The sequence below is a fragment of the Eimeria acervulina genome, genomic scaffold (genome assembly GCF_000499425.1).
Source record: "Eimeria acervulina Houghton genomic scaffold, Eah_scaff5, whole genome shotgun sequence".
NCBI classification, from domain to species: Eukaryota; Apicomplexa; class Conoidasida; order Eucoccidiorida; family Eimeriidae; genus Eimeria; species Eimeria acervulina.
In genome coordinates, this window is record NW_013549763.1 from 27767 (window position 1) to 52066 (window position 24300).

General features: G+C 52.5%; 4 protein-coding genes across 4 annotated transcripts; 3 read left to right on the forward strand and 1 right to left on the reverse strand.

The window, feature by feature from the left end:
- Window positions 1-182: 182 nt before the first annotated feature.
- EAH_00001470 (hypothetical protein) lies at window positions 183-10653 on the forward strand (the record flags this gene model as incomplete). The annotated part of the gene is made up of 9 exons (XM_013395229.1): window positions 183-1400; window positions 1714-2516; window positions 2999-3153; window positions 3459-3817; window positions 4249-4593; window positions 4838-5571; window positions 5812-8645; window positions 8882-9049; window positions 9989-10653. The coding sequence occupies 9 exons, from the start codon at window positions 183-185 to the stop codon at window positions 10651-10653; spliced, it is 7281 nt and encodes a 2426-aa protein (XP_013250683.1).
- An 816-nt stretch (window positions 10654-11469) lies between these two features.
- Window positions 11470-14403, forward strand: EAH_00001480 (hypothetical protein, conserved; the record flags this gene model as incomplete). The annotated part of the gene is made up of 1 exon (XM_013395230.1): window positions 11470-14403. The coding sequence occupies one exon, from the start codon at window positions 11470-11472 to the stop codon at window positions 14401-14403; it is 2934 nt and encodes a 977-aa protein (XP_013250684.1).
- Window positions 14404-15516: 1113 nt separating this feature from the next.
- EAH_00001490 (hypothetical protein, conserved) lies at window positions 15517-19815 on the reverse strand (the record flags this gene model as incomplete). The annotated part of the gene is made up of 4 exons (XM_013395231.1): window positions 15517-17456; window positions 17667-17766; window positions 18216-18585; window positions 18917-19815. 4 exons carry the CDS (start codon window positions 19813-19815, stop codon window positions 15517-15519), a joined length of 3309 nt encoding a protein of 1102 aa, XP_013250685.1.
- A 734-nt stretch (window positions 19816-20549) lies between these two features.
- Window positions 20550-23635, forward strand: EAH_00001500 (OTU-like cysteine protease domain-containing protein, putative; the record flags this gene model as incomplete). The annotated part of the gene is made up of 2 exons (XM_013395232.1): window positions 20550-23074; window positions 23470-23635. 2 exons carry the CDS (start codon window positions 20550-20552, stop codon window positions 23633-23635), a joined length of 2691 nt encoding a protein of 896 aa, XP_013250686.1.
- Window positions 23636-24300: the final 665 nt, after the last annotated feature.

Sequence of the window (24300 nt, forward strand, 5' to 3'; positions counted from 1 at the left end):
TATAGGGAGCTGCCGCCGCCTGGGCCCCCTCTAGCGGGCCTGCAGCATGGGTGGTGTGAGGAGGCTCGTAGGTCTTAACTTTGCTTCCTGCTGACTCCACTTGAGCCGTTACTGCCTCTATGGGGGCCCCTATGGGGTTGACAGTGGGAGGGGTGGATGGGGGTCGTAGCAGTCCAAGACGAATGAAGCGGAAGGAAAAGGCTGCGTCTAAGGGATTGGCCCCCTCTGTTTATTCCTGTTGGCGTTCTCTGTGCTTGAGGCCCTTTGCTAATGCAGCATCTCCGCTGCTGCGGTGTATGTTGAGTCTGTGGCTGTTGTTGCTGCTGCTGGTGGGCGTTTGGGGGGGCGGCGCGCCAGCAGCAGCGCAGCAGGAAGCTGCAGGTGGGGGTTCGCCTGAAGGTTTATCTATCGGCCCTTCTCAAGTGCTGCTGCCTTGGGTGCCTCCTTCTGTGTCTTCTCATTTCCCTGCTGTGAGGGCGCAGCTGCAGCTGCAGCAAGAAGACGTTCATCCAAGTCTTCAGGGGAAAGAGGTTGCTGTTTGCTTCTACTGGGCATCACAGAATCGGCATGTGGTGTCTCTACTGCATCCTGACTGTGCAGCAGAGCAGGCTGCTGCTGCTTGTAGCGTGGAGGCAGAGTCGGAAGCGGGCCCTCAAGGTGCTGCTGGGGGCCCCTCCAGGGGGCCCCCCTGTTTCTCTCGCGTTTTAGTAGAAGCAACACCGCAGGCAGTTGGGCGCCGCGCCTCTTCATGGGTCTTCGCCTCTGCCGAGAGAGGCCTCAACACCACCAGGAACACCGCAGGAGATCCCTGGGGGTCCCCGGGGGCCCCTGAAGGCGCAGCAGCAGCAACAGCAGCAGGAGCAGGAGCAGGAGGGGGGAGACGGGCGTTTCGTGCTCAGGTGTTGGTGGCTCCTATTGTGCGTCTGTCTTTTTCAACAAGAGATAAGAGATTGGCAATAGGGCAGCTAGCCGATGTTAGTTTGCTGGGGTTTGATGAAGAAGGAAATGTTTTTTCTTCTTTAGAAGGTCTACCTTTTGAGTGGGAGATAATAGGAGAAGAAAATATTCTTTCAATAGAATCCGTAGCAGCAGACGCCGTAGCAGGCACCCCAGCCCGTCGCCTTGTAGAAGAAAGAGGCAGCACATACAACTACTACCAGCAGCAGCAGCAGCAGCAGGAAGAGGAAGCAAGAGGCGTTGGTGTACGTTCAGATGCTATTGTTTTAAGGGGTCTTCGTACAGGGGTTGTTACTGTGCGGGCCCGCTTAGCTTTAGAAGAATATAAAGAAGTTAAAGCTGCAGAGGTGTCTTTTCTTGTTGTTGAATTATTCACGCTGTCTCCTGCTGCTCTTCTCGTTCCCCCAGGCGCCGTCTTCAATATTAAACTCCTCCGCCTTTGGGTACGTTACTATGCATTTATATTCATATAAATGCATACATATATTTTTATATACTTTTAAATATAAAGTTATCGATTAGTAGATGTATATATATGCATATATATATATATATATGTCCTTTATTATTCACTCATATTATATATATGTAGTTTATTATTTATTTCATTATATTTATGATATGTAAAGTTATCGATAAGTAGATGCATATATATATATATATATATATATATTTACTTACATGTATATATGCGTATATATGTATGCATTAGATAACCTGCTGCTGCTGCTGCTGCTGCGGCTGGGTTTGTTGCAGGAGGACGGCCGCCAGGAGGCACTTCGGCTGCCGCATGCGGACTTCGTGTGGGGTGTTGATTCAGAGTCTGCTGCAGCAGGGTCTCCCTCTGCTGCTGCTGCTGCAGGGGGCTCCTCCTCCTCGCTGCTGCAGGTGACGAATGCAGGTGTGGTGAGTGTGGGGCTGCTGCTGCAGCAGCAGCAGCAGCGAGCGGTAGTTAGCTGCCGAGACACCCGAACAAAGGAGCAGCAGCAAGCAGATATATCCGTCGCAGTACCCAAGGCCATTCGCCTTTTCTATGAAGACACCGAAGTACTGAAGACTCAGCCCTTATGGCGCCAAGCAGCAGCAGCAGCAGCTGCTGCTGCTGCCAGCAGCAGCAGCAGCAGCGGTGGTGCTGCAGCAGCAGAGAAGGCGCTGCTGCTGCGGCACTTGCTGCAGGCCGAAGAGGCTTTGGGCGTCGGGCCTGATGGTACTCTCGGTGGTTTGCGGCTGCCTCCTTTAATAAGAGAAGAAAGAGCAGGAGCAGCAGCAGCAGCAGAAGACAGCCTCCCTGTTGTTTACTTGACGGAAGGGAGAGAGTACCTTATAAAGGCAGAGCTTCTTGCTGCTGCTGCTGCAAGGGGAGGCCTCAGCAGCAGCAAAATGCTGCTGCCCCCCAACGCAGTACTGCATTGGTCTTGTACAGCAGCAGGTGCAGCAGCAGCAGAGCCAGCAGCAGCAGAAGCAGAAAAAGAAGAGGGGGCCCCCTGCCCCTTAGAGAGGCTAGCCTCACCTCAGCAGGTGCGGCGAGGCTTTAGTATTATTATTCGTGTTGTTGGGGTGTATGTACAGATGTGTGAATTCAACTGCCTCTTGCACCATTCAGCAGTGTTCATTCACTAGTATTATTATTATTATTATTATTATTTTTGCTATTATTATTACTTTATAATAATAAGCATTATCAATTTCGCCGTTCCTATTCCTATACCAGTTTTATTATTTTTATTATAAAAACAACAACATAATAATGACAATAATAATAATACTAATATATAAATAATAATATAAATAATAATATAAATGATAATAATATAAATAATAATAATAATAATAGAAGGGTTCCTGGGGAATGCGTGTGTTGCTGATATTTTCAGGGTTTTGCTCTGCTGCGTGCTGCCTCTCTGGGAGTCGGGGTGTTGAGGGTCTCATTACTTCAAGTAGGGGCGGCTCCTGCTGTTGTGTGGAGGCCGTCTTCTTCTGTTTCTTTTGCTTTTCGTTTTGTTGTTGCTGCTCCGGTTGCCTTCCGTCTCCTTCCTTACAGTAGACAGCCAGAGCAGCAGCAGCAGCACAACACCCCTTTTGCTGCTCCTGCTGCTGCTGCTGCTGCAGCAGCTGCTGCTGCAGCAAACCGCCTACAGGCACCACTTATACTCGCACCTAACACTGTATTCCCCCTGGAACCCCAAGGAGGATCAGGTAACAAACCCTAAACCCTAATTTGGAAACCCTAAACCCTAGATATATAAACCCTAAACCCTCAATGTAATTGCGGCGGTCTGGGCGTTTTTAATCCATTGGATGCTAGTCTCAGGGTTTAGGGTTTAGTGTTAGATTTCGTGTTATATTTCATGTTATATTTAGGGTTATTTGCTGCTATATATAGGGTTTAGGGTTTAGGGTTTAATTAGGGTTATTTAGGCTTATTTAGTGCTATATTTAGGGTTTCGGGTTTATTTAGGGTTTAGGGTTTAGGGTTTATAAATGTTTTCGCTTGCCTTCAGGCGAGTACATTTTGAGTTCGTTTGATGCCTCTATTTGCCGGGTCGCCTCCCCTGTGGGCGGAGCAGCGCCTCTTCCTTTTTCTTCTTCAGGTTTGCTGCTGTCTGCAGCAGCAAACCTGCAGCAGCAGCAGCAGCTGCTGCAGCAGCACTGGGTAGTGGAGGCGGTGGGGGTGGGAGTAACGTCTCTGCTGCTGCAGGATAAAAGACAGCAGCAAAATGCGGTGCTGCTGACTGTTGTTGTTGCCCCTCCTGCTAGCATTCAGTTGCGGCTGCAGCATTTGCTGCTGCCGCTGCAGCAGCAGCAGCAGCATAAGCAGCAGCAGCAAGGCGAAGCAAATTCTACAGAAGAAGAAAACACTGTACAGCCACCACACACCATCCGTGCTGCTGCTGAGTGTTATTATTATTATTATTATATTATTATTATTATTATTATTATTATTGCCTTATTATACAACAGCTATTGTATAATGCTAGTTATTTTACCTCTACTATAACAATTATTATGTAATACTAATTACTTTATTATTATTAGGATGGTGTTATATAATATATATTATATATTATATTATGTATATTATTTTACATTGTTATTTTATTATTTGTTTTTGTTGTTTTAACCGGTTGTCCTGTTGCTTTGTCTTACAATTCTTTAAGTATTGTGATATCTGTATGCCTACAAATATCATATATGATAATAACAGTAATAATATAAATAATAATAAGTAATAATAAATAACAGCTCATACATATATATATATACTGTCTTTTTGTGCGTTTATATGTGCAGGGGGTGTTGATAGGATTCGTAGACTCCGCTAAATTTTATAATTTGCTGCCAGAGGCAAACCGCAGCTGGATAGACAGCGGCAGCAACCTAGAGGGGCCTGCTGCTGCTGCTGCTGATGCTGCTGCTGGTGACGCCTATGACCAGTATCAATCCCAGTGGCCGAGGACCCTAGAAGAGGCGCGCACCCGCTTAGCAGCAGCAACAGAAGCAGCAGCAGCAACAGAAGCAGAAGCAGCAACAGCTGCTGCTGTGCATCCTTTCTGGGTGAAGCCAAATCAACTCGCCGCCTGCCCTCAGCCACTATTTGCTGTTGAGGGGTCCCCGGTCCTCTCGTTCAAACACTTGGTGAGACCTCTTCTTCTTTCTTGCTGCTGCTGCTTTGCCGCTTGCTGCTGCTTTGTCTCTCCTGCTGCTCCGCTTTAGCTTCTTATTGCTGTTCCTGCCGCTGCAGATGCTGCTGTGGCGCGAAGAGGCTGCGGGCGGTTCGTTTCGCTGCTGCTGCATCACTAGCACCAAAGCCAGGTCCTGCTGTTGCTGCTGCTGCTGCTGCATGCGTTTGGTGCACAATTTGCGTTTGCTGCTGCTGCAGGCTGGTGGCAGTGTGCCGTTCACCTGTGGGGTTGTCTCCTTGAAAGGACTTCGTAAAGGCACAGCTCGACTGACTGCCACTCTGCAGCTGCAGCAGCAGCAGCAGCAACAGCAAAAGCTGTTGCTGCAGGCTTCTGCACAGATTGATGTGTACCTGCCTCTGGAAGCATGGGCGCTCCTCTCTTCCCTTTCCTTCCCTCTGCCTCCCCCTGATCGCCTTAGCAGCGGGCGAGCAGCACCGCTGCTGCAGCGCCTCAGCCAAGACCCCAACAGCAGCAGCAGCAGCAGCAGCACAGTAGTAGCAGCAGCAGGAGCAGCAGCGCAGACCTCCACCCTGCACCAGCAACTCGACCTCAGGCCCCCCGCAGCATCTCCTGCCAACTCCATCCCAGAGAATATCCTTCTCTATGGGGCGCCCGTCTCGGCCATCAGCAGCAGCAGCAGCAGCAGCAGCAGCAGCGGAGGTGCTGTGGGGGAGTTGTCAGTGATGGTGGGGGGTTCTGTAGCAGTTTTTCTCAAGGAGGGGCCTCCTGCGAGACCGGAGGCGTACAGGCACACTGTTACCGCCACTGTACACCCAGCAGCAGCAGCAGATGCAGCAGCAGAACCAGCGGCTGTAGCAGTTGTGCCTGAGGGAGGCGGCTTGCTGCAGCGTGTTGTTTGTCTTCGTGCGGGGTCTTCGCCTTTGCTCGTTTCTATCAACAGCATTTACACCTCTAAGCACCCCACTGTTACGTAAGCAAACCCCTGCTGATGCTGTTGCTGCTGCTGCTGTTGTTGCTACTGCTGCTGCTTGTACCCCCGCGGTCTTGGTTCTCTGCAAAGTACTGCTGCTGCGGTTGCTGCTGCAGTTGGTGCTGCATCTCCTGCTGCTGCGTGTTGCTGCTGCGCGTGTACTTTGTTGCTGTTTGGGGGTTTATTCTGGGCCTTGTACCTGCTGCTGCTGCTGCTGCTGCTGCTGGATTGTGGGTGCAGGTCTTCAAGGGAAGAGCAGGTCTCCCTGTGGATTTCATGCCAATACCCGGAGTTGCTGCAGCTGCGCGCATTGCCTTCCCTATCTCGTGCTTCTGCATATCACCCCCAGAAGCAGCAGCAGCAGCAGCAGCAGATGCAGGCGTTGCTGCAGGAGGCTCTGGGAGGCGTTCCTGTCGAAGCAGCAACATTAGCAGCAGCAAAGCCACGGGTCTTGCATAGAAATGTGTGGGGTGGTGCTGGAGGCCGGCAAGACGAAGATGATGTGCTGTACGTACAGTGCGGAGCGCAGCATGCGTTTGCTGTGTTTGTTTATAATTCATCATTTAAACCTCTTCTAGGCATTCAACACCTCCAGACTCACTGGGTGCTTATACCCACAGAGCAGCAGCAGCAGCAGGGAGAGGGAGAGCAGCCGGTGCTGCAGGTCCTGCCGTCTTCGTCGCCGTCAGCAGCAGCAGCAGCAGGAGCAGCAGCAACAGCAACAGCTGCTAGCGGGTACTCAATGGGTTTGCTGCTGGTTTCTTCTTCTGCTTGCTGCGGCTCCTTCTCCCTTGAAGTGGCGATTAAACCCCCAAAAGAAATTCCTGCTGCGTTGAAGGCGGCGCTCACCGAGCAGCAGCAGCTGCTGCTGCAAGCATCGCTGGACCAGTGGAGAGCAGCAGCAACAGCAGCAACAGGAGCAGCAGCAGCAGCAGCAGAAACGCAGCAGTTGCTGCCCCTGTGGGAAGAGGGAAAGCTACGGGACGGTCTGCGGCTCTTTTTGTCGCCTCCTTTGAGGCTGCTGCCTCTCGCAGCACCTACCGATGCTTCATCGTCAGCAGCAGCAACAGCCGCCTATGAGCAGCAGCAGCAGCAGCAGGTGCAGACTGTGCGGCTGCCTTACTTCCCAGGCGTCGCTTCTCGTGTGCTGCTGCAGTTCGGTAGCCCCGACACGGAAGCCGTGCGTGTGCTGCGGCTGCAGCCTCTCGAAGGAGCAGCAGCAACAGCAGCAACAGCAGCAGCAGTAGGTGTAGTGGGCCACGGTGAGCTGCTGACTTCGCGAGATGCTCCTCTGCTGCAGTGTCTCTCTCCTCTTGAGGCTTCAGCACGGCATGCGGCGTTGCGGCTGTCTGGGGGTTCAGCAGCAGCAGCAGCAGCAGGAGCTGCGGATGCTGCATGCATGGGCTTGAGCTCCTCTGTTAGCTGGTTGTGGGGTTTGCCTTTGTCTTCTCCTTTTGCCTTTAGTTGCCTCCCCTTCTCTTCTTCATGTCCCCTCAGCATGCGCGAATTCTTCGTGCTGCCACCTGCCGCAGACAACCGCCAGCAGCAGCAGCAGCAGCGGCCCCCGGCGCTGCGCCTGGAGGCCTGGGATGACGGATTGCTGAGCCCGTGGCGACCCAGCAGCAGCAGCAGCAGCAGCAGCAGGAATGGGCCGCAGCTGTTAGCAGAGCTGCAGTTTGTGCGTCTGCGGTCGCTGCGTTTGGTGCTGCTGCCAATCTCCTTCTCCTCTAAGACAGAGAAAGACACTCAAGCAGCAGCAGCAGCAGCGGGGGATTCCCGGTCCTCCTTGCAACAGCAGCAGCAACAGCAACAGCAACAGCAGCAGCAGCAGGTGGAAGCAGGGAAGGTGTACGGGGTGCGGGTAGAGGGCTTCGATGAGGATGGTAGCCGCGTAGACCCGCGCCTCTTTGCTGCTCTCCGTCTCTCTCTTTTTGCATTCCCAGCAGAAGACAGCAGCAGCAGCAGCAGCAGCAGTGGCAGCAGGGTGGACGGGAGAGGCAGAATATACCTCACGGCCGCAGGCGAGTACCTGCAGCAGCAGCAGCAGCAGCAGCAGCAACAGGAGGATGACTCTTTTGCGTTGCTTGGGGCGACTGAGTTCGGCTTAGACGACGCCAAGCCCCCTCTCGCTGCTGCTGTCTACGGCCCTTCCTCCGCAGCAGCTGCAGCAGCAGCAGCAGACATGGATGCTCCTGAAGACTGGAAACGGCTGTCTTTGCTGCCAAGTGAAGAGCGGCACCGCGTGCATTTCTTTTTTGCTGCAGCAGAAATGCGAGGGTCCTTCGTGTTGCAAGCAGAAGTACTTCCGGGGCCTCCTCCAAGTGCTGCAGCAGCAGCAGGCGCTGCAGCAGCAGCAGCAGCAGCAGCAGCAAAGGTGTCGGCGAGACTGACGGTGCGCGTCCACCCCCCGCTGCAGCTAAGCCCCTCTGAATTGGTGCTGCTGCCAGGCGGCTATTCGTTTGAGGTTGCAGTGTATGGGGGCCCGGAGGAGCTGCACCTAGATGCACCCAGCAGCAGCAGCAACGGCAGCAGCAGCAGGCGGTTTCATGTACAGAATGAAAGGGTGGTGCGGCTGTCAGAGGCCTTTCCGGATTTGCTCCTGACGGGTGAAGAAGGAGAGACAACTGTCACGGCTCTGCTGCAGCAGGAAGACGGCAGCAGCTCAGCAGCAGCAGCAGCAGCAGCAGCAAGCATGCGGGTTGTTGTGTCACTGCCACACTCTGTGCAGATCACGCAGGGGATGTTTGTACAGCCCAGCAGCAGCAGCATCAGCAGCAGCAGCAGAAGAGCACAGAGGCAACGTAGAGAGCTGCAGCAAACGGGGCTGCCTTCGCATGCAGCCAGGGCTGGCTACCGTCGCGCCGCCGCCGCCGCAGCAGCAGCAACCGCAGCAGCAGCAGCAGCAGAAGAAGGAGACTTAGTGCTGTACAGCGGACAGCTAACTACTGTTGCAGCACAACTTGTAGATAAGCAGAGCCGCATATTCTCAGTGCCGCACTTGCTGATGCCTTCGGGGCCTCAGACGTATTTCAGCGGATCTGCAGACACAGCAAAAAACACTCTTCTTCATTTCGGTAAGACAGAGACAAGACAACTGCTGCTGCAGTCGTAGCACCAAAGAAAGAAATATATTTATTTTATTTTATGTTATTGTGTTTGGCTTTCATTTGATTTTGTTTCTCTTTGTAGTTGCCTTCCTAACTATGCATCGGCTGAAAGAAACAAAAACATAATTCAACTACTCAGCAAAAACAGGGTGTATGTGTGTTTCCTGCTGCTGCTACTGCTGCTGCTGCTGTTTGGGGTGCAGGAGCTGTTGCGTCTTTGCCTATTGAAGATGCAGTCAGGTGTATATACACCTGGGAAGTAAATAAGGGAGACGGCGTTTTCCTTCTTTCTCCTTTTGATCAGCCAGACAGGGCCCCAGGCCCCCCAGCAGCAGCAGCAGCAGCAGCAGCAGCAGCAGGGGAGGGCGCTAGTATGTGGGGCTCAGCAAAGCTGCAGCAGCGAATATCTGGATTAGGTCTATCAGAGTTGTTGCTGTTAGGAGAAGGCAAAGAAAAGAAAGCAGAATTAAATTTAAGTGTTAATTGCTACCGTCGAGATACTCCGCTCGTCTTCATTCAGGCGCCGCCTGTCAGTCTACATATATATATATATATATGCATATGTATATATATTATATATATGTAAAGGATATTATATTCTGCTGCTTTGTTTGCCTGTTTGTTGCTTGTTTGCTTCCTTGTTTGTTTCCTTCTTGCTTAATTTATTTATTTGTTTGTTTTTCTATGATGGTTGGCACTTTATTTCTGTTTGCTCATTGGGCGTTGCATATTTTCTGCTTTGTTTGTTTATTCGATAAAATAATAAAAATAATAATTATAATTATAATTATAATAATAATAATATATTCACGAAGCCTTCTTCATATTTGTTATTTGCTTTTTCATTTTCCGTTCTTTGTTCTTTTTGTGTCCTTCACCTCTTTGTTTATTTTCTGTGTTTTTCTTCTGTCATTGTTTGTTTATTATTTCTCTTTTTTCTGTTTTTTGTTTTCTTTTATCTATCTCTTCCTCCTTTGCTTGTTTATTACCTGAGTTTTTTTTTCTGTCTTTGTTTGTTTATTTTATATTTTCTTCGTCGTCTGTTTGTTTTTAGGGAGCATCTTTGTTTGTTTACTGCAGTTGTGAATTTACTTACTTTTCGCTGAAGGCTTAGTTAATTATCTTCTGTCTTCATTATCTTGCTGCTGCTGCTGCTGCTGCTATTTGTTTTCTGCTGCAGCGGACGGTTTGGGTGCGGGAGCCTCCAGCGCCTTCACACTGGCTGCAGCGTTTTTCTCCTTTATACCCTTCTTTATCTTCTTTATCTTCTTTATCTTCTTTATCTTCGTTTGCTGCTTCTTCTCGACTAGGGCTTACCCTCGCTACAGACAGTCTCTATCTGCTTCCTTGCTGCACTGTCCAGCTGCTGCAGCACGAAGCAACACAGAGCCAACCAGCAGCAGCAGCAGCAAATGCAGCAGCAACAGTTGCAGGGGAGGGCTCTGAATCCTCTAAAGAAGAGGAAGCACGAAAAGCCTGCTGCGCCCGTGTGGCTGTAGAGCTCAGTAAGGGCGAGGAAGAAGGAGAAGCAGCAGCAGGAGCAGCAGCAGCAACAGCAGCAGCAGCAGCTTGCTGCACGGGCGTTGCTGCCGACTGCTGCGAATGGCTGCCTCGAGAAGCAGCAGCAGCAGCAGCAGCAAACTCTGCAGCATTTATTCTCTCAGGAGCTAAGGGGTTTATTTCCTCTCCTCTACCACACAAAGAAGGTTTGCTGCGCCTATTAACAGACAGCCGCTGGTCTTCAACCCCCAACAGCAGCAGCAGCAACAGCAGCAGCCCCAGCAGCAGCAGCACCCCCAGCAGCAGCAGCAGCAGCAGCAGCGAGGTGGTAGGGATAGAGACAGCTGAGGCGCAGACGCTTCATTTAATTGGCTGTCCCCACGTGTTGGGGGTTGGCGAAGAGCGACGGCTGCAAATTACACTGAGAGAGAAGAGAGGAAAAACCCTTATAACGCCGGACTCCCTCAAGTACTAAACCCTAAACCCTAAACCCTAATGTTGATGCAGCAGCAAACCTTCTTCTCTATTCGCTTCCTTTTTTAGTGGTTGTTGAGGGGTTTGGTTGGGGGGGAAGGGGGTTGGCGTTTGTTTGTTTGTTTTGCTCTGTCTATCTATTTCTTACTCTTTCTTTCTTATCTCTTTCTTTATTTCCTTTTATTTCTTTTTCTTTTTCTCCCTCTTTTTATTTATTTATTTGTTCGTTTCTCATTATTTCTTTATTTCCTTTTCTTTTTCTCTTTTTGTTTATTTATTTATTCATTTCTTTCCTTTTTCTCCGTCTTTTTATTTATTTATTTGTCTGTTTGTTTCTCTTATTTCTTCTTCTCTTTCTCTCTTTTTGTTTCTTTACTTCTTTCTCTTTCTCTGTTTCTTTCTATCTCTCTCTTTCTCTCTCCCACGTCGTCTCTTTGTCTCTGTCTCTCCTCTGTTGTCGTCTCTGCCTCTCTTTTCTTCCTCTTTGGCTGTCTCTCTCTAGCAGCCTCTTGCTGTTTGTTGTGTGTCTTTGCTGCTGCGGCAGCAGCAGCACAGCGTGTGTCTGTTGTATGTGTTTGCTGCTGCTGCAGCAGCACCTAGTGCATGCTTCTCTATTGTGCGTGTTTGCTCTAGCAACAGCAGCAGCAGCAGCAGCAGCAGGGGAATGTTTTGTCTCTGTGTTGTGTGTGTTTGTCGATGCAGCGTTGAGTTATTTGCCTCTCACCCCTCAGTTATTGCTGCTGATTTGCTGCCGACGTCCCCTGCTGCAGTGCTGCTGCGAGGGCAACAGCGTGGCTGCAGCTCGCTGTGTATAATGATGCAGCGGGAGCGAGTTGAGGGTTTGCAGCTGCTGCTGCGCTCCTGCTACCGTGTTTGTGTTGATGCTGCTAATGGTTTGCTGCTGCTGCCGCCTGCTGCGCTGCTTCAAGGGGCCTCCATCCCTCTGCTGCCGGCAGCTTTGCTGCAGTCTTCTCTTGCTGCTGCAACACTGCAGCTGCAGCTTGCCTTCAGAGCAGCACCGCTCTTTAAGGCCATAAAGGCTTGGCAAGGATACACCCCACAAGGCGCAGCAACGCCAGCAGCAGCAGCAGCAGCAGCAGCACAACCAGCAGCAGCAGCGTGGGGTGGGGCCTCATGCCTCACGGAGGAGACACTTGCGCTGATGCTGCTGCCAAGCATGCAGCGGCCCTTAGAGAGACAACTTCAGCAACTCCTATTTGATGCTTTTCAGCAAACCACAGTCAACTCAACTGCAGCAGCAGCAGCAGTAGCGCCCTTCGCGCCCGCTGTTAGCGTCCGCAGCCTCAGACTGCTGCGGCAACTGCCAACGACAGCAGCAGCAGCAGCAGCAACAAAAGCAGCAGAGAGACAAAAGCATAAATGTGCAGCAGATAAGGAAGAAGATTTGCTGCTGGTTGCTGACCTCCAGATTCATAACCTCGCCGCAGCAGCTGCTGCCGCCACATCTACACAGATAACAAGCAGCACCGATGCAGCAGCAGCAGCAACACTGGATTCATTGCCAGCGGAGTGGAGAGTAGATGGGGTGCTGCTGCTGCTGCAGCAACTGTGGCGGGGCCTTGCAGCAGACTGGGCAGAGTCTCAACGAGCAGCAGATTTGCTGCTGGGGGGCCCTGCAGCAGCAGCAAGCAGCAGCAGCAGCAGCAGCAACAACAGCAGCTGCGGCTGCCCGTCGTGGCGCTTTCCCCTCGGTGCATTCCTTTCCTGGAAGTATGGCTTTGGTGGCCTCTCCATCAGCAGCAGCAGCAGCAGCAGCAACTGCATGGGGCTGAGCGACCTGCAGTCTTCTGATCCTTCTTCTTTAGTTATTGTGGGGCTCGCCGACTGTACGTACAGCAGAGGGGGAGCAGTTGCTGCATTTGCTGCCAAGCCAGCACCAAAGGTGCAGCTGCTGCAGCACGGAACGCCGCTTGCTGCTGTACAAGTCATAGACACAGCAGCAGCAGCAGCATCTACCCGGCAGTTCAGGCTCCTCGCGCACGCAGCTTGCACAGGTACGACCTCCACATGGCAGCAGCAGCAGCAGCAGTTGCTGCTGCAGCAGCCGCAGCAGCAGTGGGTGGATGCTGAGGAGTTGTCGCTGCCGCGGTGCCCCGCACTAAAAGCAGGAGGCTCTTTGCTTGTCTCCTTTAGACTGCAAACCCTCACGCGGGTAGGGCCAGCAGCAAACGCCTACCACCAGCAGCAGCAGCATCAGCAGCAGCTGCAGCAGGAGTGGCGGGAGCTGGCGTTTGTGTCTCCCTTCTTCAATTCGCGTTTGTCGTTGAGCTGCCGCCTCAGCGACAGCGTTTTGGGGTTGCTCTATAAAATACACACGCAGTTCTTACCCTTACAAGAGCAGCAGCAGCAGCAGCAGCAGCAGCTGGACAACGGGGGCTTGCAGCACCCATCGGCGGCGCCCGTGTGCGCTGTGCGGGAACGCAAGCGGCTTACGGTGCAGGAGGTGCAGCAGGTGCTGCAGCAGCAGCAACAGCAACAGCAGCAGCAGCAGCACTTGCTGGATGAGGCCTCCGTCGCTCCAGAGTGCAGGCAGCTGCTGCAGCGCAGCAACATCGAAGGCAGCAACAAGAGAGCCTCTGGGGCGCTTCTGCTGCTGTCTTTTAGCCGTCCTTCTTCGGCTCTGGCCCTACGAATGGAGCAGCAGCATCAGCAGCAGCAGCAGCAGGTGCAGCAGCAAGTGCAGCAGGAGGTGTTCTGGATGCAGTGCGTGCGGTGGCCGGCAGCGATTCCCTTGCGGCTGCTGCATGATGAAGAGACGCCTGATCTCCTTCTTGCTGCTGACGGGCTGCTCCCTGCTGCTGCTGCTGCTGCTGATGCGCTTGTGCACATCAAACCAGCAGTACAAACACTGAAGTTCTCGCTTCCTAGCAGCAGCAGCAACAGCAGCAGCGGCGATCGACTGGTGGCAGTTGCTTCCAACCGCAGCAGCAGCAGCAGCAAATGGCCTCTGCTGCTGCACCTCTTCCCGGTGCTAAGCGACTCGCTGCCTACAATAAAAGTTTCTAACAGCGCATTTGTTGTGGAGACGAAGCGGCAGGGGCCCCTCCTTACTCTCAGCATCAGGCCCAGCCTCCCCGCAGACAAAGCAGCAGCAGCAGCAGGTGCTGTTGCTGCTGCTGCTGCTGCTGATGGTAGCAGCACGGTGCTGCTCGACTGGGTGGCTCCTGGGCTCACTGAAATTGCAATTGAAGACGCTGAAGGCAACGCGCGGCTGTTGGTGGTGCTGCAAAGCTCGGCTGTACGTCCACCCCACAAGTCTGCTGCTACTGCTGCTGCTTCAGGTGCAGCAGCAGCAGGAGAGGAAGAAGAAGGCGAAGAAGAAGCTCCCAAGTTCCTAGAGACGGCGGCACCCCCTTTGCTGCTGTTTGCTGCTGTCTTATGCATAGGCGGCATCAGCTTGTGGTTTTGCTGCTGCTCTGTTAACTCCAGCGGGCCTCTGCCTGCTGCAGCAGCAGCAGCAGCAGGTGCTGCTGCTGCCAAGGTACACCGCAGCAGCCCTGCAGAGGAGATGAAATCTGTCTCCTCTTTGCGTCTCTCTCAGTCTTCAGTTAGGGCAAGAAAAGGCATGGCCATGGAGACCCCATCTGCTGCTGCTGCTGCTGCTGCTGCTGCTGCTGCGTATACACTGCAGCCCAACGGCGACTGGCGGCCTCAACGGCAGCAACTCACTTCCACAGAGGACGGGCTTCCTGCTGTGGATGTTAGTTCTGTTCGGTTCTATAAGAATTAATTGCTTCTGCTGCAGCAGCAACTGCTGCAGCTGCAGCAGGAGCACAAGCAGCAGCAGCAGCATGAACTGCAGCAGCAAGCTGCCGCCGCAGCTTGCTGGTGCGGCGGCAGCACAAGCTGCAGCAGCAACACAAGCTGCAGCGCCAACCCCCCTCCTCCCTCCCCTTGTACACACCCACACACACATGCACACACCAGGGCCGAGGGTTTAGGGTTTAGGGTTTAGGGCCCTTCCCGTGCTGCACTGAGACCTCCGCAGGGGCCGCTGCATTTTGAACGGCAGAGGGGCCCTTTGCCTTTGGCTTTAGGGAAGAACAAACAAACGAACAAACAAACAAACACCATCTAGTTATTGTTTCTTTTGTCTTCATATATATATATATATATATGTACATACGTATATTAATATATATTAGTACAAAAATATAATTATTATATACATATATATATTTATTGTATATATTTCTGCATCTATATATCTATATATATCTATAGCTTTATCTATATCTGTATATACATATATATATATATATATAATAAATAGCTACACAATAATATAATAATAATAATGCCTCTGCTAACACCGATTGCACTCCGTGAAAAAAAATTAAAATTTAATTTGATAAAAACAACAAAAAGAAATTCTTCGCCGCACTTCGGCGAAGTTCGGGGCAAACAAAACCCCAAAAGCAAACTCAAAAAAATAGCTAGCCAGCTAGCCATCATAAAATACTCTTAGCTAGCCAGCTAGCCATCATAAAATACTACCTAGCTAGCCACCTAGCTAGAGGACAACTAGCTAGCTAACCAGCTAGCTAGAGGCCAGCTAGCTAGCTACTCAGCTAGCTACACAGCTAGCTAGCAAGCCAGCTAGGTAGAGGCCCCCTAGCTAGCTAGCCGGCTAGCTATAGGCCGGCTAACTAGCTAGCCAGCTAGAAACCGCCAACTAGCTAGCCACCTGGCTAGATAGAGGCCAACCAGCCAGCTAGTTCGAAAGAACTAGCTAGCCAGCTAGCCAGCCAGCCAGCCAGCCAGCTAACTAGGTAGTTAGCCAGCTAGCTAGCCAGCTAGCCAACCCTCAGAGTGAAGTCCCGAAAGGGTAGGCCGTCCGGTCTCATAGCCTGTTGCCCCCGGGCCCGTCTACACCTAAAACTGATCCATGCTGCTGCTGCTGCTGCTGCTGCTGCTGCTGTTGCTGAAGAGGTTGGAGGGGCTGGTGGTGTTTCTGCTGCAGCTGCTGATGCAGAAGCTGCTGCTGCTGCTGCATCAACTGCTGCTGCTGCGGCTGTTGCTGCAGGATGTGCTGCTGGGGGCTGTGTTGCTGCAGCAGCTGCTGCTGCTCCTTTGAACTTGGCTGCCGTTGCTGCTGCGCTTGTTGCAGTTGGTGCGGCTGCAGCAAGTGTTGCTGCTGCAGTTGCTGCTGCGCCACCTGCTGCTGCAGTAACAGCTGCTGCTGCACTTGCTGCTGCTGCGCTTGCTGCTGCTGCACTTGCTGCTGCGGCTGCTGCATTTGTTGCTGCTGCTGCTGCATTTGTTGCCGCTGCTGTTGCATGTGTTGGTGCTGCATATGTTGCTGCTGCATATGCTGCTGTTGCATATGCTGCTGCTGCATGTACTGCTGTTGCATGTGCCTTTGAAGTTGTTGCTGTTGCTGCTGCTGCTGTTGCTCTGGAGAAGGCTGCTGCTCTTGTTGCTGCAGCACCTGGAGGGCGTCCTGAGCAGAGTTGGGCTTTTGCTGCTGCTGCTGCACTTGCCCTTGCTGCTGCTGCATTTGTGGCTGCTGGTGCTGCTGCTGCATGTGCTGCTGCTGTTGCTGCGTCTGTAGATGCTGCGGAGTTTGCTGTTCCCGTTGGCAGTGGAGCTGCTGCTGCTGCTGCTGCATTTGCTGCTGCTGTTGCTGCATTTGTTGCTGCGGCGGCTGCTGCAACTGCTGCTGCTGCTGCGGCTGCTGTTGCTGCTGCTGCTGCTGCTGTTGCTGTTGCTGCTGCTGCTGCTGTTGCTGTTGCTGCTGCAACTGCTGCTGCAACTGCTGCTGCTGCTGCCTGCGTTTTGCTGCCAGTGCTTGCCTTCGTTTTCTCGCGGCCTGTTGTATTTTTTGTTGCTGCAGCAGCAGTTTGTATATAGTGTTAAGCTCTTTATGCTCTTGCGGGTTTAGCTGCTGCAGCGCAGCAGCAGCAGAGTTCCCCTGTGCTGCTGCTGCTGCTCTTTCTAGCTGGTAGGCCCTCAGCAGCAACTGTCTCCTTCTTTTTTGTCTCTGTATTCGAATCTGTTTCCTGATCCACTTAGCAGCAGCCTGCTGCTGCTGCTGGTGCTGCTGCTGGTGCTGCTGCTGGTGTTGCTGCTGCTGCAGCTGCATCGGAGCAGCGAGCAGCAAGCCCCAGCACGCATCTTCTTCTGTTTGCTGCAGCGCTGTACAAGAAAGCCCCAAGGGGTCTCCTAGCCTGGGTTGAAGCCAAGAGACAGCGCCGCGGTGTATATACAGCTGAGAGAAGTCATTTGCTTCTTCATAAGGCACTCCATCAGCCATATCTTCTTCTTCTGAGGAGCACACTGAAGAAAAAGCATCAAAAATACCTGCAGCAGAAATAGGGCAGCGAGACGAAGGGCAGCGGCACAGCAACCCCCCCAAACAAGCACCTGAAGCTCCTCGCTCTCCTCCTAATACACCAGCACTGCTGCTGCTGCTGCTGCTGCTTTCCTGTTGCTGCTGCTGCTGGGCCTCCGCAGACTGCTCAGGCTCCCGCGCCTGTTGCTGCTCCCCTTGCTGCTGCTTCTGCTGCTGCTGCTGCTCTGAAGAAGGGGCTTTCAGGGATAGGTAAACTTCGCCAAAGTTGGGGTCATTTCGCTGCTGCTGCTGCAGCAGCACAGACAGGGGAACCTTGGGAGCCCCCCCCACGTAGCCAGCAGCAGCAGCAGCAGCCGCAGCAGCAGCAGCCTCGGGGGGCCCCTGCTGCTGCGGGGCCCTCCACCCACCACCGTCTCCTGGGTTCAACAGGAAGGGGCTGGGCGTCGCCAGCAAGCAGCTGCGCGTCAGCATCCGCTCCACCTCCGAAGCTGCATGCAACAGCACCAGCAACAGCAGCAGCAACAGCAGCAGCTACGGCGTCAAACCATTTCAAAGTATGCGAAAAGAAACACCCTCACAAGGACACAAGCAGCAGCAACAGGCTCAAGAGCGAGCCGCATTTGTTTGCTGCAGCAGCTGCAGCAGCAAACAAAAGGAAGCAGCAAGCAGCACCACACAACAACCCCGCCCAAACTCACCGGAGGCCTGGGGGGAGAAGTCAGCAGCAGGAGACCCTACAGAATCTGCTGCAAGACAATCAGCAGCTTCAAACAGGGCAGCAGCAGACTCGCACAGTTGCTGCAACACAAACAGCAGCAGCAGCAGCAGCAGCAACAGCAGTAGAGCAAACAGCGGCAGCATCAAATTCCAGCTACCCTACCAACGACAGCTACGAAAGCAACCCATAAAAGACAGATATAGCTAGCTAGAGTGCCAGCTAGACGTGCAGTTAGCTAGCTAGCTAGCTAGCTAGCCTGGCACGCACATACAGCTAGCTACATAGCTAGCTAGCTAGCAACGCCCATACAAACAGCTAGCTAGATCGGCGGCTACCTATGCAGCGAGCTAGCTACACATATACAAACAGCTAGCTGGAGTCGGAGGCAGAGACACAGAGAGGAAAGGGCAGCAGCAAAAGAAGAAAGGAGGCCGCTAGCTGAGTCAGCTCTAGGTACAGCTAGCTAGCTGTGTTTATGTGTGCGGCTATCTATCTGGCTAGCTAGCTAGCTAGGTAGCTAGGAACATACCGCTGTGAGTTTTTGTCTGTCTCCTTCGCTAAAGACAGGAGCCTCCTGCTGCCGCCTCTGCTGCTGCTGCAGCGGGGGCAACCGCTGCACTGAGACGTAGAGGGGCCCCTCGCATGCTTCAGGGGCCCCCAAAGAGACCTCAAGGGCCTCCAACTCCTTTCTCTCTCTCCCAGCCTCCTTGATATCAATTTTCTTCTCTCCACCGGTGCTGCATGCACCCGAGGGGCCCCCTGGGGGGCCCCTGGGGGCCCCCTGAGGGGCCCCCGAAGTAGCTTCATTGGGGGCCCCCTCAGAATAAGCTGAGGGTTGCGAGGGGGGCCCCCCACACATTGCTGCCCGGCGAGAAGCGCGAGGACGCTTCGGTGTATCCCTTAACAAAAACACAAACCCTAAACCCTAGAAAAACCCTAAACCCTAGGAAAACCCTAAACCCTAAAAAACCCTAAACCCTAAAAAACCCTAAGCCTACTCCCTAGGAAACCCTAAACCCTAGGAAGCTCTAAACCCTAAATCCTAGGAAACCCTAAACTCAAAACCCTTGACAACGCTAAACCCTAGACCCTAGCAAACTCCACATCCCAAACCCTAAACCCTAGAGAACCGAAAGACAACTTTAAGCCTAGCTTAAACCCTGAACCCTAAACCCTCAACCCTCAACCGTAAACCATAATCCCTAAACCCTAAACCCTGAGTAGGCGTACCCCTCTTGCGCCGCAAGAGCATCAAGTTTTCTTAGCAATGCGTCTGCTTTAGCTGCTGTTAAGGCATGGGGGCCCCCCCTGGGCCCCCCCCTTGGCTTCCTTGTACCCTCAACAAGCTTCCGTATAGATTTTAAGAGGGGCCCCCTTAACGCTACTGTTTCAGGGAGGGGCCCCGCCACTAACCAGAGGCCCTTATCTAGAAATTCATCTTTATAGAGGGGTATCTTGAACGCAGACAAACCCTCTTCATTAGAAGCAGAGCCCACTAGTCTTCCAATGTCGTGGGGGCCCCCAGGGGCCCCCTGACCTCCAGAGGCCCCAGGGGCCCCCCGGGCCCCAGGGCCCCCAGGGGCCCCCTGGCTTCCAGGGGCCCCCGGGGCCCCCCCCCCATCTCCATCAGGGCCTCGCGAGGCAGCTGTTGAAGAAGGGGGCCCCCCTCGCCCTCCCGCTGAGGCCCCTGCCATTGGGGGCCCCCCACGTGTTGATACTGAGGCAGTCGTTTGGCTGCTCTGAGGCCTCAACGCCACGCGACCCGTACGGAGAGGCCCCTGAGATAAGGGGGGCCCCTGGGGAACGGGGGGCCCCTGGGGTACCGGGGCCCCCTGAGATAAGGGGGGCCCCTGAGATAAGGGGGGCCCCTGAATGTCGTAGGATTTAGGGTTTGGCATAGATGTGAAGGGAGGAGAAGATGAAGGAGAAGGCGAAGCAGAAAGAATTATACATGGAGAACCAACAGACAAACGGCTTACAGAAGGGGCCCCTGATGCTGCTGTTGCTGCTGGTGGCGCTGCTGTTGAAGACGAAGACGGAGACGGAGGTGCTGCTGCTGCTGCTCCTGTGGTTGCTGAGGGAGAAGGGGCCCCCCTGAACCCTCCCCCTGCTGAGTTGGGCTCCTTCATTGATTAAAGCTGCAGATTTCTACGAATAGAAAACCCAGTACAGGAATAAGCATCGGCTGCAGCTGTAGCTGCTGCTGTTGCTGCTGCCGCTGCTGCTGCTGAGAAGAGGGGGAGCCCCTAAGCAGGAACTCCCCCTTCTGCGTGAGTTGGGGGCCCCTATCACAGCCGCAGCAGCACAGGGGCCCCTGGTGCCTCTGCCGCTGCGCTCCAGCAGCGGCTTGCAGCGGTCTCCCGAATATATTACAGCTGCAGCAGCTGCTGCTGCTGCTGCTGCACCGTTCTAGGGGCCCCCGAGATAAGACAGGGGAGGCTGCAGGTGACAGCAGTTGCTCGTGAGAAAACTGTGAACGAGCAATACATAGGGTTTAGGGTTTAGGGTTTAGGGTTTACTATTCTTTGGTCGGGGGCCCTATAGCGGGGTTTCGCCTGTGTTGTGTTTCGTTTATTTCAGGGTTGCATTAAAAGAAGGGAAGGAGAATATATAAAATATATTTAAAGACATTGAATTCAGAAAGAAATAACTGCAACTTTTCAGCAGCAACAACACCAACAGCAGCAGCAGCAGCAGCAGCAGCAGGGTTGGGGCTGCAGGCGGCTTCGGGCGCGGCTGAGAGTTTGCTGCTGGTTCTTCTTCATGAGGGTTTAGGGTTTAGGGTTTAGGGTTTATTTTTGTTTTTTCTTTTGTTTTTGTCTAGTAGATGGGTTTAAATTAATCAGTGAAGGAGACCCTGAAGATGCCTAAGAAGAAGCAGCAGCGAGGGGGTTTAGGGCGTCGCCGCTGCAGCTGCGGCTGCTTCCAGGATGCTTCTGCTGCAGCAGCAGGAGCATCAGGAGGAGCAGGAGGAGGATCAGCAGCAGGAGAACAAGAGGGTTCATGCTCTGTGTGTGGATGTGGAGGGCCCTCAGGGGGGCCCCCTAGGGGCCCTCGAGGGGCCCCCCATATGCCTTGTTATGCTCCTTCTTTAGACAAAGAGTTAAGAGCAGCAGGGCTTCGAGTGCAGCAAATAGTAGCAGACGGCAATTGTTTATTTCGTGCTGCAGCAGATCAGCTGTATGGAGACCAGGAGCGCCACAGTTTAGTGCGTGCTGCTGCTGTAGAATATATGACGGCCCATGTTGAACAATTTGCTGTCTTCTTTGATTCTGAAGAACAAACTTTTGCTTCTTATTTACGCCGTATGAAAAGAGATGGGTGCTGGGGGGGGCAATTAGAGCTCCAGGCTGTCTCCTTAGCCTTCAAAGTAAACCTACTCATATACGTAGCGCCCCAAGACGAATACTACAGCAGCAGCAGCAGCAGCAGCGGAAGCAAGGGGGGCCCCCGTGGGGGCCATTCATCTTCTTCTTCGCGAAAGGCGAAGCAAAAGAGGGGAGGGGGGGCCCCTCTGTCTCCTCCGGACTCACCAACATCATCATCATCAGCAGCAGCAGCAGCAGCAGCAAGTGGGGGGCCCCCCAGTTGGGATATATGGAAGATGCAGAATTTTCCTTCTTCTGCTGTTTGTCTGCAGCTAGTCTTCGATCCTTCAAAAGAGCATTACAGCTCCTTAAGACTTAAAAATGCGCAGCAGGGGGCCCCTACCTCCGTTACGCTAGCTCAGCTGGAGGCCCTCAGTGGGGGGGGGGCCCCCAACCTGAAGCCTCAGCCAGTAGATGAAGAGGAGGCCTCAGAAGAGCAATCAACACTTAGTACAAATAAAACTAATGCGGCAAACAACAGCCCCAGCAGCAGCAGCAGCAGCAGCAGCAGCAGCAGCAACAGATTGGTAGGAATCCGTGAAGAGGAGATGGAGGGGGCCCTTAGGGTTCTGGCTGCTGCAGATGAAGGGAGGCCCCTCTGCTCTTCCTGCTGTTCCTATCGTCGCTCTGCGTTCAGGCGGGGGGCCCTTGTGGGGCAGCTGAACGTCTGGGGGCCCCCAGGGGGCCCCCCTAACTCACGCAGCGATGCTGCTGCAGGTGCTGCAGCAGCTCCAGCTGCCACAGCAGCAGCTGCTGCTGCTGCTGCTGATGCAGCAACAAAGTCGGCACTCGTAGGGAGCCCCTCAGCCCACCGCAGATGGGCAAGCAGCGGCCCTGCTGCTGAGGGGCCTCGCAATAGCCAGCCAGTGGCAGCCCCTACAAACTGCAGCAGCAGCAGCAGCAGTAGCAGCAGCAGCAGCAGCAGCGATACATGCAGCAGCAAAGCCAAGCGCGGGCCTGCCAGCCGCTCGGTGTTTGTGGCGGCTCTGCAGCCGCTGCGCTGCAGCAGCAGCACTGCGGATGCGTGCTGCGATGGGACCCTTGTCAGCAGCAGCAGCAGCAGCAGCGATACATGCAGCAGCGGCGGCAGCAGCAGCAGCAACAACAACAACAGTAGCAGAAGCAGCAGTAGCTCCGTTGTAGGGGGCTTCTTCTCTACTGCTTCCATCGGTCTTCGCTTCCACAGCAGCAAGAACACACAGCCAGCAGCAGCTGTTGGTGCAGCAGATGCAGCAGCAGCAGCTGCTGCAGGAGAAGCAGCAGCAGAAGGAGCAGCAGGTGCCTCCCCCACCGCAACGGAAAGAAGCTGCGAGCCACACCAAAGAGGAGACACTGCAGCAGAGCCTGTTGAGGAGCAAGCAGCAGCAGCAGCATCAGAGGCAGAAGCAGCTGCAGCAACAGCAAAAACAGCAACAGCAAGGACAGCAGCAGGAGTTTTAGTTGCAGCACAAGAGTTGCTGCTGCCGTGCGGTATTTGGGCAGGCCCCGCAATGCTGCGGATAGAGCGGCCTCCGCTGCTTCCTCACAGCAGCAGCAGTAGCAGCAGCAGTGGCAGCAGCAGCAGAAGCAACAGCGGCAGCAGCAGGAGGGCTGCATCTCTTCCACCGCGGCGGATTGTTTTGCTGCCGTGTGCCCGCGTGTGGGTGGCAGGGGAGGCAGCAGCAGCAGCAGCAGCAGCAGCAGCAGCAAAGGGATCAACAGCAGCAGGAACAGCAGCAACAGGAAGGTGGCAGGTGTATCGACTTCAGGCATCGGCCGGCAATAGCAGGCTGACTGTCGTTGAAGCGCATGCAGGGGAGCTCGGTGCTGCTGCTGCTGGTGCTTCTGCTGCTGCTAGTGAGAGCGGCGAGGAGGAAGCTGCTGCTGCTGCACCAGGAGCCGTACCGGACGAGCAGCAGAAGCAGCAGCAGCGGCAGCAGCAGCAGCAACAGCAGCTGTTGCTGCTGCAACAACTGGAGAAGAAGACGAAGCTGAGTAAGAAAGAGCGAGCGGAGTTGAAGAGGGTAAAGAAACTGCAGAGGTGCGGATACACCCAAAACCCAACAACACAAAATATAAATATATATATATATCCGTATATAAATATATATATATGTATATATATCCGTATATATATGTTTAGAATTATATGCGTGTATGCATATATATGTTTATATATGCGTGCATATATGCATATACGTATATGTGTATGTACATACATACATATGTATGCATATATATATATATATGGAGAGAGAGACAGAGACGGAGACAGAGAAATATGAAAATACACAGAGACAGAGAGACATCTGCTGCATTGAAAACAGCAGCAAACAGACTCACCAACCCTCTCTCCAGCAGCAACAACCAGCAACATCGTTAGGGTTCAAAGCTGAGGGTTTAGGGTTTAGGGTTTAGGGTTTGTGTATTTCGCAGAGAGTTATCTCGAGCTGAACGGCGAAGAGCAGCAACCATGAACGCTTCCACAGCGCATGGGGGCCCCCCTGGGGGCCCCTCTGGATTAGAGGAGGGGGGCCCCCCAGATGTTGAGAGGGGCCTTGAAAGCCTCGCAGAGCTGACGCGGAGGGTGTTAGCCGTTTAATGGGTTTGTTGCTGTGATATATATATATATATATGCGTATATATCTGTACATATATATATGTATATTTGCATATATATATATAATCTATTGTAGTGTGATTCCATAATATATACACTATTTGTTTATATTTCTATGAGGTATGTATTTTTATAGATAATGCATTATATAATATATATATAATATATAATATATATATATTATATATATTCCATATTCACTGTTCTAGTGTCTATTTTTATACACTTTTTTGTATATTATAGTTTGTAGATTGTATGCGTTGTATGTATAATGTATCGTGATATATATATATATATAGATGTATATATATATATATATAGATGTATATATATATATATATATATTATACACAATTATGTAGAACGTCTATGTGTACAAGGAGTATAGTATGTATATAAAATAGGAGGTGTATATTATATATATATATGTATATATATATATATATATATACATATATATATATGTTAAACCCCTGAAGCACTTTTTGCACTATACAATATGTCTGGTACTTCTGTTGTATTATATAAACACTGCATATAATATGGAGTATATAATGCCATATATATATAATGCAGAATATGTACAGATTAATTATATTATATATGTTTAATATATCCCGTTCATCTAAATGCAAACAGCACAAAAC